Genomic DNA, 14,105 nt, shown 5'->3' on the forward strand with positions numbered 1-14,105 from the left:
AGAAATTGCATTAAGAAAGAAAAGAGTTATCAATTTAAACTATGGTGAAAATGATCATAAATCCCAACTCGGTTAATAGACACACAGAAATTGTGATTTGAACTATATTTTTCTTCATTGCTATCACTGTGCTATGCTACCACCTGACAGCAGGAAAGACTCATTTAAATAGACATGCTGCATTTCCTAATAACATAAACTCACTTTAATGATTTCTGTGCTGTTACCAACAGTGTAAACATGTTATATCTAATAATGCAGTAGATAAATACACAATTTCCACAGACCCCAGCATAACTGGCACCAATTGGATCATTGTTTCAATAATGGTAAAATGTCCATCTGAGTGTAACATTTAATAAATATCAAAGGCAGGCTGAACACTAAAATGTAAAGTAGTTTGACACAAAACACAGAAAGCGAACTGTGAAATGTTAATGCGTGTGTAGACAAGCCCATTGGAATGGGATCAAAAAGCCTCCTAGCATCGATCCCTTCCTGTTCTGTCTTTTGAGAATATGCTTGTGCTTCTAACCCATCACATTCTGTCTGCAACTGTACTGTTATCACGGTGTGTAGGCTATTTCTCAAATTTTGCTGAGAGGTTTCCATTAACATACACATTGTACATAACAATTACTCCATATGCTTGGCAGATTTGTAGCACTAGCCGCAGCCACTGCTGGATACAAGAGGGATACGTGCTTTGCTGAAGTTGTTATGGCAGCAGTTTAGTATCTGCACATAAGCACTGGCAGAAGGATCAAAGTCATTGTGCATGTTGACTGTGCATGTGACATGACACAGTGCCATTGGGATCATAGTCAGAACTGCTAAAAAGACTGCTTACTTTACAGCAGCTTCTTCTCCCACATGATTACTAAATATTTCATTGCAGCAGTAAGCCATATTTCATGGTCTGTAGTAGTCTAGCTGCTACTGGGACACACTAGAGTCTTTGATATTGAGCATCCAATTGAATGCACCAAGACGCAGGTGCAGGAAGACTTACCGTACAGTTCAACTCATTGTAAATCAAAGACATTTTCCTATTGATATTCTCAATTTCTCAGTCTATCTCAGACTTTGAGCGCTGGTTACAAGCCAATGTGATTTTGCCTTCAGTCTTCTTTGATCTTTATTGATGTGACTCCCATTATACTTGGGGGGGAAAGACATGTTCTTTGACGAGCACAGGGAAGGCTGCATGTGACTTGGATTGTGAAAGAAGAATGGGGCGTCTTGAATTATCACGGTTAGCATGCTTCATTTCAAGCTGGTACACCATGTTCTGGCGTTTTTGCACAAATGAAAATATTTGCTGTAATAAGTCTCAGGTATGAAAATCAAAAGTATAACTCTCAATTTGCACATATACATCACTTGCTTATGGCTAGACAGCAATACAACCTTTTATTTATTTCACTAAAGCATGATGCTCTCACTTAAAGAGATCTGTCTGGCATGTAGCTAAAGTTTATTCTCTAACCAGTGTCAAAAAGCAAATGCTCGCTGTCTTCAATTTCAAACAGCTACAAGAGAAAAATGCCTCTGTGTGCTGAAGGCCATTCTTGATGAATCTGTTTACTTAAATCACTATCATCACTGTGCAGACATCATCATAATTTTCTCCTTGTATGCTAGAGCGCTAATATAGCCTAATTGCAGGCTCTCTAAACAGAGCACCACATCAATATTCATGAGCACTATAGAGCACATTGTCTTTACAAGCGTGACAATTTCATCTAAGGATCTCAACTGATGATTGAGCAAGGACGGGGAGATGCGATTGAAGGGTGCACCAGTGTTGCTCTACTGTATACTTATTTCCAGTGGTGAGTTCATGCTCCCTGCAGGCAGGCCGTCCTGTTATTATACTCTCTTTGAGTTTCCTAGCATGTGCATTAATTGAGCGTTTTTTTGATGTTCATCTGCTGGATGGCTTTTACAATGACACAAAAGAGTCATGATGCGGGTAAATTAAAGCAGCCATTAAGGCTTGATGTGGCAGTTTTTTTTCTCCTGGCTGTGTTTGTGTGCCTCACTAATGTGATGAATCTCTGTTCAAAAACAACTAGTGGGACATGTGATTCATACATTGTACCTTGTTGCTAAGGTTACTCATCAAATTAGAATGAATGTAAACTGTTGGTGCCTCAAGATCAATAAAAGGTACAGATCAGGGACGTGCAAAGGTTTTGAATACCAAAAGTCATTTAGTTTCATTTAGATCCCCATTTGCCTTCCAATTATTAACATGATGTAAAAAAAAAATATGCAATTTTAATGAACTATTATTCTAATTATTCTCTTAGTAAACTTCACTTGCAATATGTGTGAGTATGCCCAGTATTCTGTAGTAGTAAAGTTAAATTAAGTATAAATGAGCTGCACAGATGTCAAGTAAATTTTCACAAACAGGAAATCATGCCGCAGAGAATAAGAGAGGAGATGTGAAATTGGACCTCCGCAGACTTGGAAATCACTACGGGAGGCTGTATTGTACATCTAATGGCTGTCAAGACAAAGGGAGAGCAGGACGAGAACACTTCAGACGATAAATCTGCACTGCAGCATGGGGACTCTCGCATGCACAGCATTGTCACAAAGAAACATCATCTGGACCGTGTGAAAACTTCTGAGGTTACCATGGTAACATGTCCCTTTGTGTGTCTATGTGCGTCTTACGTTACGGTGCTGCCACATCATCTGCTAGTCTCTGCATTGGCATAATTAATTCACTGTGATTCACAACTCCTGGGCCAGCATCGGCACATTGTGTATTCATCATGTTTTTGTTGATTAATAAAATGCAGGGGCAGCATTGTGCTGGACTTATGGAGAACTACCTACAACCTATTATTATATCTGGGGTCAGACACACAACAGACTGTCTGCAATGCAAGTCAATGTTAATTTAAGTTACTTCCGCGGCACAGTGTTAAGTTTCTTCAGTGAAAAAGCAATGGATTTATTGGATAGTCCTGCTGACTCTTCAATAGGTCATCATTGCAAGACCATCACTTTGAAATCAGGTCAGCTACTGCAAAGTCATTAAAGCTGAAGGTATAGCAAAAATTGTGTCGCCATCCTCATTGCCACTACATTTGGAAGTCCATTAATTCATCAGTCAATAGAAACAAAGTTAATTGTAAACTAAATTGATAATCAATTAAACCTGATTTCTTTTAGAGGTTAAAAAATGCCAAACATTTGCTGGTGCCATCCTCTCAAAATCTGTTTATGTTGTATTGCCCTTTAAAAAATACTTAAAAAGCCTTAGTGTCATTTTTATCTATGTCAAATCTGATATTGTTTTTGATTAGCAATATTGTTTTCCAAAACATACAGACGGGCAAGAAATTAAAGAAAAAACCTGAATAAATGAGTGGTGAAACACAACAAATGTTTATACAGTCAAATAGAAAATCAGATTATACTTTGTGACCTTTATAAAAATGCTGAGAAAGGCCAGTTCGTTGTGATTTAGGATCAAGATTGAAAGAGAAAAAGATCTAAGTGACTTTGATAGCGGGTTCCTTGATGGGGCAAAGATGGCAGGAGCTTCAATCACAAAGACCGCTCAGCTGGCTGGTATTTTAAAAGTGCAAATTTGATGACCGTGATACTCATGCATTAGTGCAATATGTAAGGAAAAACAGAAGAATAACTCTTCGTAAGGTGAATGTTCCTGATCCAGGACATGATCAGATTTTGTTAGCAACAAGAGCCCTTTGACAATGTCAGAGACAAATATTATAGTAGGTTTGCATTGCATAAACCCCTCATTTCAAAGACGAATGCACATTTGAGAGGCCAGTTATGCAAAGAAACATTAGCTCTGCCATTTAGAGTATATGGTCAGATGAGTTGTGTATTGCACACCAAGAAAAAAGTATAGCCCTGAATGCTTGACCCCCACAGTGAGGGAGTCTGGTGGCTCCGTTTTCCTATTTTTATATTATATTTTATATTTTGTTGGCATGGTTGTCCCTTTAGAGGTAAATACAATACCAAGTTGTTCTGAGCGATCACCTTTATCCTCTAATGAAAGATTTCTATCCTGATGTAGGTGCTCTCGTCCAGGATGACTGGAAGTGCCCCCGTCTGCAGGGAAAGAGGAGCCACTGGACGGTTTGATGAATTTGACATTGATGCGAGTCATATACTATTTCCTTGGTAGTCACCACCAGATCTCTATGGGAGAGATTTTGTGTCAGCGTGCTAGACATCCACTACCATCATCCAAACACCAAATGCCAGAATATGATTTAGAACAATGGTGTCCCCTCAAAAGACTTCCAGAGGCCAGATACTAGGATACATTGAAGCTGTTTATTGGCCTTACTGCAACACCAACACTGTTGGTTTTCCTGTTAATTGTCACCTGTACTGTATGTTAAAAGCAAAAGTATCAGTGTCTTTAACAGATTTAAGCTGCAATAAGGCTACTACGTGTAACTCATGGTATATTATTTTGCTATTAATTTGTGGTACAAATGCAAAATGTTCTCTATCATTCCCTGTCCAAGTTGAATGTTCACAATTTAATGCTTGCTCACCTATACAAGCAAGCACAGCACTATTCAAGGTCATTTTGAAAACCACCGGATATTTACACATTGCTGCAGGAAATTAGATGTTTGACAGCACCTTCAACGGATACTGTAGCTTTCACCATATTGGTAACATTACAAAAAAGCACTGATTCATGCATAACCATCCATGTCAACAGCTGCTGAGTAGGTTCGAAGTCCCTGCAGCCTATGTATTTGGGGAAAAAAGTTCTTCCAATTAAGAGCTGAATCTCAAAACTCAACCCTAAATGCTTCCACCATCCTGCACCCTCAGTAGTTTCACAATCCACTGGAGTGTGACGCATCGCGGTGAGGAAATGGACCACGCTCCAGGGTTAAAATGCCTTACTAACCTTTCGAGTGTTCACAGAGGGATACATTAGGGATCTATTTAGAGCCTGGTGAGAGGTGGTGTGAGGGGATGCGGTAGAGGGATAGGAAGAGGAAGCGCAGTCACAAAGAGCCTCTAAGAGAGAAGAAAGATTGTGATGGTACAGTATACTGTAAATAGAGACATGCTGTCCAGTGTGAGTAAACAAAAAAAACTCGGGTACAGAGTTTTGAAAAAAGAAAACAGCCCTCTTTATTTTGAAAAGTATTCTGCAGGATGAATAATGCATCTACTGTATCCTTCGAACACCAGCTATCGCCCCATGAAGACATGATCATATACAAAACGTCCAGTTACAGTTTGTGCTTTTTCACAAATAAGCTCCTAATCGTCTCGAGAATAAACCATATATATCACTACTGTATGCTGTAGGACTGTGCAATAAAAGTGGAGGTAAATAGGAGAGCAATACCTTAAGACAAATAAAACAGTTTCACTTTGTTACGTTTTTTCCAATCACAGCAGGGCAAGACAGGACTGTATCACTGGCTGAAGCACAGCACGTATAACAGTGCATTTAAGTGCATGTTAAGGTGAGAGGAAATGGACACTGCGGCCTAGTTCTTTCCCCTTAATAACTCCAATGTAAGGCAGAGGCAGGACACATCATGTTCTGGCCCAGATATACCTGACTTCTGTTAGTCCTCACAGGTATTCAGGACAGAGCTGTATATTCAGTTCACCAGTCAGGTGTGCACTCACATGATGCCTCAACCCAAACCCAATTTTCAAAACCCCTAAATCGGTGTGTACATTTCTCTTTGAAATCAGCAACATTTCTTTTAACACCTACTGCGTGATTGTTTTGATAGACCTCGGATCCATGAAGTAAAGGAGGTTTGTTTGCACACACACACTCCCCATGGGTATAATGAACAGCTGCAAGGGAGGAGTCTCTGTCAGATGTAATAGTGTCACATTTTCATGGCCATTCACTGTATAGTATTTTAAGAATGAGAATATGGATGTTTGTGTGTGTGGAACCAGTGAGCCACTGTGTTTGCATGCAAAGAAGTAATCTGATTAATGCTAGCTATCTGCAGTAAATGGGAAATTTTGGTTAATATTTGGTTAATATAGTTTGATTTCTGCTGGAAGATTTTGAGTCAAGTACATTTTTTACAGGATTTTTCAAAAGCACTTGTGCATGAAAAAGACTTTAGACGAGGGAAGTACTGCTTTGTGCAGCTGGATGAAAGTGAAGATTAGTGCAGTGGTGCGTCCTCGTGTCCAAAATAATTAAATCCAAAACCCTATTTAAAAAAATATGTTTGGGGCTAGGGGAAAAATCTGATTACTGACCAAGTGCATGTAAACATGGGTTTTACAATAAAACTAAAGTAAACACTGATTTTGCTGCCATACCCTTGTGTGTGTGTGTGTGTGTGTGTGTGTGTGTGTGTGTGTGTGTGTGTGTGTGTGTTAAGATTGACAAACTGAGTGCAAGTACAACAAATCCTCTGGCAAGAAACACATACAGTGGAGAAGTACTCTAGAGTAGTGGTATTCTGATATCAAAGAGGGTACCCGACAGACTGGCAGTCCTTTCCTGTCCTCACACAGTGATATGAAGAACAGAGTCACCTTACTGCGACCTCATTCTCTCAGTTACAAAAAGCCTTGTGGGAAAAAAAATCAAATCTCTTACAGACAGTCCTAAAAGGGCAAAACTATCATTTCAGGAGAAATCTAAATGTCTGCAATATATTGCTATCAGAGAAGTAGAATGACTGCAATTTTAGATCTCTGCATTGCAGATTAAGATATTTTTTCTGAAGAAGTTATGTCAACTTTTATGAAATCTAATACTTACATTATATATACTATACAGTACATAAACTACTACTACTAGCTACATCAGCCAAGTCATAACTTACCACCACCACTAGACGTAAGCTAAATACCTACTGTAAAACATTTCAGACTTTGTGACCTTCCTCTAACTACGAGAGTGATTTGCCTCTGACAGCATTACAACAGTCCTGTTTCTTTCCATGTTTATATCATAATCAACTGGTGATTATGCAGACTTTTTAACAGGGGGTGTACTGTAGCTGTAGCCTCTTTATTTTAGAACAGTGTCATGTGTACATATACAGTATGTGGCCATCATGCCTATAAAGACCCCTTACATAGTTTTAAAATAAATTAACTTAAGTGGACTTGCACTTGAATATGTTGTAAACTGTATATAACTGTGCAGTGCAACAATGACAAGCTTAGCAGGCCTGGGAAACAATAAATAATCCTACACAAGTTTAATCAATGGGCCAAAAAGGTAAAGCTATAAAGCATGGGGGTGTGGTAATTAGCATGGTCACCTCATGGTCAGCCAGGTGCCTTTCTGCGTGGAGTTTGCATGTTCTCCGCGTGCCTGCATAGGTTTTCTCCCACAGTCCAAGAAATGTAGTTAGGTTTTGGATTAATTTGTGATTCTCACTTGCCCATAGATGTGTCTCTATTTGTCAGCACTCTGATAGACTGGCAACCCGTCCAGGATGTACCCTCCCTCTCACCCAATGCAACCCTTAACAGAAAAAGCTGTTAGATGATGGATGGATAGATGGATAAAGCTTCAGAAGCTTTACATTTGTGCACAACCAGTAATACTACCACTCTAAAAAATAAAAATACATTTGACATCAAAGCAATGCAGGATTCCTGAGACTGAAATCTGGTTTTAATTGGTTTCTATGGGCAATAATATCTGGGCTGTGTGTTATATGAAATGCCGGAGTCCAAAGTTGCACACATAGAAGCACAACACATACCACACCCCCCTTACATAATGAATGGGATTTTAAAAATACAGAGTTTTTATGTCTGTCATTCTGTCAAGCAGCATGTGTCGACTTTGTGATGTGCAATCCAATCCTTCTCAAGTGTACATAGAGTTTTGTTCAGGTTTAGTTTAGTAATTGTCAATGTGGCAATGAGAGTAATATGTATTTTGTTTTGGAGCCAAACATTAACCCAACCAATATGTAACTGCTGCTGTAACAGTGCCTGAAGGTAACACCAGTTCCTTTGATTTCCCATAATCAGTGGATTAATTAACAAAAACTGAAGAAAGAAAAGACAAAACATTCAGCAGGTGTATGAGTATCAATGCAGAAACTCCTCCTAACAAATGTACATCAACTATATTCTGTCCCTGCACAGAAACAAAGACAGACACATGTACACCTCAACTAGCAAGAGCAACCCATCATCCACCTATTGTCACCTCAGCATCGAGCTGAGTTTGTTCTCTTTGATGACTCCTTTTCTTCGGGCACTGGAGCTGCTATAACTGTCATCACCTGCACATCACCTGTGCATAAGACTGGTGTAATAAACAAAGAGTACACATGAGGCAATGTGAACTGCTTTTATGAGGTGTGGACCAAGACATCTGTACCAAAAATTGAAAAAGTAACCCACATGGAAAAGATAGCCACTACAGTATGACAAAAAACATTTTGACAAGTCACAGCAGGAAAAGAATAGGTATTAAAAATTAAACGCATGATGGCTGAATTCCATTTAACTTGTTCAGTTTCAGGATCCTGGCATTGTTCAGGCTGGCTCACTGTCACACTGTCATGGATTAATGGGATACATGAATAGGACAGAACCACTGATAATGTTATTAGTAGCACTTGTGCCTTTCATACTATGATAAGTCAAAATGTCTGCTGTGAAAAAAAAGCCTACGCAAAGATGTCAACAGCAGCAGTAGGTACAGTCATTAACATTTACATTTAGTCACCTGGCAGGCACTTTTGTGCAAAGTGAGGTACAACTAAGGTAGAGAGGAAGCAAAATAGCTAAGTGTTTCAGTTTTGTGAGACTTGTGTACCAGATAGGTCTGAACATTGTTATTGAGACTGAAGAGTGAGTGAGTATGCAGAGTTTGGCAGTTTGTTCAACCATTGCGGGACAACTGAGCTGAAGAGCTTGCTTGTAGTCTTTTGTCTTGTGCTGTAGGGACAAGCAGATGGACTGTAGACCTAGACAAGGGAAGTCGGAAGATGCTTTTGAGTAAAATCTTGATTTATCTGGGAAGCCACTGGAAACAAGTGAAGTGTTACAAACACTGGTGTGACAAGTGCCTTTTTTGGTTGATGAAGTAAGATGCACTGTTGCTTTTTGGATCATCTGGACAGGTTTGTTTCCATAATAGGAAATAGCATAGTACTGTTAGTAGTGCATTGCAGTGGTCAAGATGACTGCATGTGAAGTTGGTAGCCTATTTAGAAAAGTAGGAAGTTATCTTTCTGTTATAGAGCATACATGGGAGATAGAAGAGGTATACTCAGTGGTTCATTAGTGATGCCCTCCTGTTCAGTGGAGAGCCTAAGTTAATGCTGATGCTTTTATTAAACAGAGTTGCTCCTTTGTAAAATAATAGGTAGCATCTGGGATTTCACATCCCCCCTTCCCCAAAAGCTATCACATACTCCATAGCCATCTCACATACGACTAAAAATTTACAAAAACCTAACATGATTACACTGCACACCAAATTGTCACACTATATTGAAATGCACAGCACTTCAATCCACGCGTGAATATAACACATCAGGTTTTAGTCATTATAGGGGTTAAGGCTATTGATTCCCACAGCGGGTGAAGCAGGGAAGTGGTAAAACAAAAAAAAAAAGGACAAAAAAAATTGATAGTTAGCACCACTCAGAACCAGTCACTAGTCAGAACCTTTTGGAATTTCCTGCATTAATTGGTCATAAAATTACATCTGACCTTCATCTAAGTCAAGAGTATTAACAAATATAATGGGCCCAAAATAAGAACACCAACAAATTCTGATCTTCTATGTCTTTATTGAAAAGTCCCATGGAAACCTCATAGTGACAATGGACAAAGTACCATGTGAACCACTGAAATTCCATTTTTCTCCTCCTAGGCTGACAGACGCTCACAGACGACCCTACATTGGCAGATGGTCAACTAGAAACAAAAACCAAAATAAATCTGGACTTATGAAAATAATAAAATAACAGAGAACTATAGGCTGTAGCGATACACTTGACAATTACAAACACTATGTTTCCACGATGGAAATATTCATCAGTCTCAACTGTGGCCACACTCTGCGATCAGAGGATGCCGCAATATGACCAAGACAGTATTCCCCATCTATGCGTTACTGCTAAGGCCAATTACAGTGGACCTCTGCTGTGGCAGGAGGCCAGTAGCTGCAGGCAGCCATGAAGTTGATGTGAATAAAGAGACTGGGAAAAACAGAGAGTCTGTAATAAAGATGAAAGAAAGTGAGCGCCTCAGTATTCAGTGCAAGTAATCAGCCATCTCTCTCTCTCTGCATCTATCTTTATCCTCAACCAAATCTGCTTTCATTGCCACAGACACTTATCCTTGACAATGAGAGCAGTCACGCACACACTCAGACATTCAGGCGCACGCGCACACACACACACACACACACACACACACACACACACACACACACACACACACACACACACACACGTGCTACACAAGGAATAGAAGTTTATTGTCCATAGACGTGTAAATCTGCCTTTGGCTTAACAAGATTGATCAAATGGATCCAACAATGTAACAACAATAAACAGACAACATAATTAACAGCATTGTCTGCATGCACAATCACACGCACATTCTGAATACTTTGTAAACTCTTTGGAGTGAATATAACAAGTACACCAAGTTCGTGCCCATGCTCAATTAAAGCAGGCATTTGTCAATCCTGCACTCTCTCCTGAACACTATAGCACATTTACAACAAGTGTCCTTTCAAAAAGCGACAAGCTAGTGCTGTTCCGATGCCAAATGAGGACTTGAAGAGAGTGAAGTGGTCCTTTGTCTTGAGCCTGGTTAACAGTTGAACATGACTGCTTATGCACTTAGTGAGCTCCTACTGTGTTAACAACTTTATGGAGTAAAACTCAGTAGGTCTCAAATTGTCAGGCACAGTGGCAAGATGATGATTTTGTACACACACTACACTTCTGCGGTTGACCCATATATATTTTACTATACCTGTGCCACTAATGCTTGTGGAGCCATGCTTTTTACACCCCTACAATAAAGTTTATTTATTTCTACTATTTTTACTGTGCATCTTTGGGCTAAATAACAAATAAGCACTCTAATGTGATTGTCACCCTGTCTTCCCACCCACTACCACAAGTTAAATCTAATTCTGCGGGAAACACTGCCAAAGTGACGTTTTGTCTGACCGACAAGTCAAGAATTCAAAAAGAAAGGCAAAAGAAATGTGTCTGCTTAAAAGTATCGACTAATCATAAGCGCTACCGTTCGATTTTCGTCACACAGCTGCTCACAGCTCATCATGATTCACCAAGGATAGTGTCTAACAGGCCAAACCAGCTTATCCCCCATTAATTTACCACTCAGTGTAATTAATTTCTCACCCCAAATGCAGTTTTGAAAGAGTTTCAGTGAGAAAAGGGATGCAGGAACTGGTACGATTTTGCACCTCAATCATTTCCACAGCCCTCCTTTGCTAATCATATTTATCTGCCAAAAAAAGCCCTTTTGGCAGCTTTGCTTGGACATCAACCTGACCGCTTGATTATGTTTGCAGCCTTTTAAGCCAAATGCTGCTCTAATATTACTGCCTAATGTAGGCCATATGCTGTTTTTCAAGAAGCCAAGAGACACTGTTTCTAAGAGACCTGACAGGCAGCATGAGACATTCAGAGTCTAAGTCAGCATCCACACACATAACGCAGTGCACCATGGTTTGCTCAGTGTTTTCAGTGCTGAGCAGCTCATCTTTGAAAGACGAACAGGGGAAAAGAAAGGCAGCTGCTTTACAAAGACTGTAAACTGTTCAGAATCAGCACTTCACAAGTGTTCAAGGTGATCCGATTGACATTAACAATTGTGTCTTTTTAATGTATGTGTGCCCTCCACCCACTTTACTTCATACCTACTGTTCAATGTGTGCTAGGCAAAAGACTTCTTCTGTGCTGCAAGAGTACATACTTGCATAGGAGAACAGATTTAACCTCAGTCTATGTATATGATCATCATGATAGTGGTTATGCCAAAAGCAAATGTGACCACAATAATGCAGGTTATGCAGCTGCACTGACTCCTGATACAAAGCAAGTGTTAAATGGAATTGAAGCACAGCTGTTATTAGTGTTTTGCAGGTCATTCATAAGGGGCAGGCTGCCTTATATTAATAACAGGATGATATGGAAATGGACTTTGTCTGGTTATCAAGATAGTCACCGTTTGTTCTCTCTCTCTTCACAAAGTGGACAAACACACTCATCTTGAGAGCGTCAGCCCTGAACCTCATGTTTTCTCCTTTAATCACAGGGAGCAGCTATAGAAATTGAAATTCGCACAGCCTCTCTGTAAAAGATGAATACATAAATATGGGTTTTGGCTTTGATCAGCTGCAGACCAGTGAGAGCAGGTCAACTCCTATTCTTTTTAATAACCACTCCCTTTGATAGTAATCTTAATTAGTGGTCCACACCTTTCTTGAAGGCTATTGACAGAAAACTGGAAACTTAATTGGGTTGTCCCTGTACCTAGCAGCCAGTACTAAACACACACACACACACACACACACACACACTCTAACACAAACACAGACCATATGACCACATCACCCCAATGAAATGACCTCATTTACTCAACTTCTGCCTGTAACTTGGCCAGCACCCTCCTCATAGCTCTGTAGCTACACTGGATTTCTGCAGTCTATCACAGAGATCCAGTGCTGAGCTTATTAGGTGCACTTCCAAGAGGCTTATTTCCCATACTCTGACAAGATATCATGAATTCAAATTACTGCCATGCATAACACTAATCTAGTCTTAATTATGCCATTGACTGTCTGTCTTCAAATAGTCCACATTTCAAAGAGTTCATCTTAGCATCTTCTTTTACCGTTTCTGCCTTGTGAGGAGGAAACTGACTTTATTTGCACACGGGTTCATTAGAAGGCTACCTGGCTTCAGAGCCACAAAGCTGTCTGTTAGTAAGAAGTTGGTCTTGGCGACTCCTAACTATTCCAAGGCACAAAAACAGCATTTGTTTAGGGAAAAAAAAGAAGAAGAAAACTAACAAATACAGCTTTAAAAAACTAACGAAAACACTGAAATCCCCAGCGGAAACTTCGACAACTTAGCTTTAGCAACAGTAGTAGTGTTTCAGGCTGCGGCTAACAAGAGACACACGGCTAAAGACACATGAAATGTTGACGTTTCTTTCACTCGAGCCTTTTCTTTTCTCGTTCGGGTTTCGGGGGAAGCCTCGTTTCACTTTCCATCACTTACCATCTTCCTTCTCGTCGAAAACGGGTCTCTTTGAAGAACTGTTGGCTCCCATCCTCTTCTTCCACTTGCCCCAGTGAAACATCGATGCTCAGATTGCATTCCTCGCCTCTTGAAGAGAAACTACACCTCTGTGTTGGACCCCCTCCGAAAAATATTGTAATAATAACCATGCATTTCCCCTAAACCGTGTCCGTCAGACCGCTTTATTTATTTATTAGTAGTATTTTTTTTTTTTTTTTGTATTTTCTCCCCCGTTATTTATTTCTGCCGAAGATTTGAGCACCGCGAGTTAAAGTCTTTCTAAACCTCGGGAGAGGAAGTGTAGCAGGTACCGACGGACTGTGAAATGTTTTCAGAGAAACACTGTTCGTTAGTTACAGCTAGAGGTTGACGTATTCACTCGGTACTAGTACTGATCAGTTGTCTTCCGTAGCCTGCTAAACACACCGAGAGACTCATGTTTGTCGGGCTGACAGTATGAGCTACGTCCACCTCCACTAGTTTGCTAAACCTAAACAGGAAGTCGATGTGTTTTGCATCGAAAATAAAAGCGTGGCAAAGCAACTGCTGCCAACTCACATTAGCGCAGGCAAATCCATGCCAACAGTGCAGTCCAGTCCAGAAAAGGTAATTACAAATTCAAGTTCGTGTGACATAATAAATAATAATAAGAGACAGGAAAGGACGTTATTGGTGGATCAGGAAACAATATAAATTACACAATTCTCCCATTGTTTTTGGCCTATAGACTATGCACTTATCTTTTATTAGAACGGGAAACAAGCAAACAACGAATTTAGTCATAGATTTGTTGTAAGAAATCTTTCTCATGTT

The 14,105-nt window shown here is 39.8% G+C and overlaps 1 protein-coding gene across 1 annotated transcript in view; it reads right to left on the bottom strand.

Annotated features, from left to right (window-relative positions):
* Window positions 1–13,764, bottom strand: part of LOC113158101 (serine/threonine-protein kinase 32C) — a 61,501-nt gene extending 47,737 nt beyond the window's left edge. Inside the window, exon 1 of the mRNA XM_026353793.1 lies at window positions 13,272–13,764. Within this exon, the coding sequence (XP_026209578.1) occupies window positions 13,272–13,353 (82 nt within the window). The 5' untranslated portion in view covers window positions 13,354–13,764. The remainder of the gene's footprint in view (window positions 1–13,271) is intronic.
* Window positions 13,765–14,105: the final 341 nt, after the last annotated feature.

This window comes from Anabas testudineus, chromosome 15 (genome assembly GCF_900324465.2).
Source record: "Anabas testudineus chromosome 15, fAnaTes1.2, whole genome shotgun sequence".
Taxonomy (NCBI): domain Eukaryota; kingdom Metazoa; phylum Chordata; class Actinopteri; order Anabantiformes; family Anabantidae; genus Anabas; species Anabas testudineus.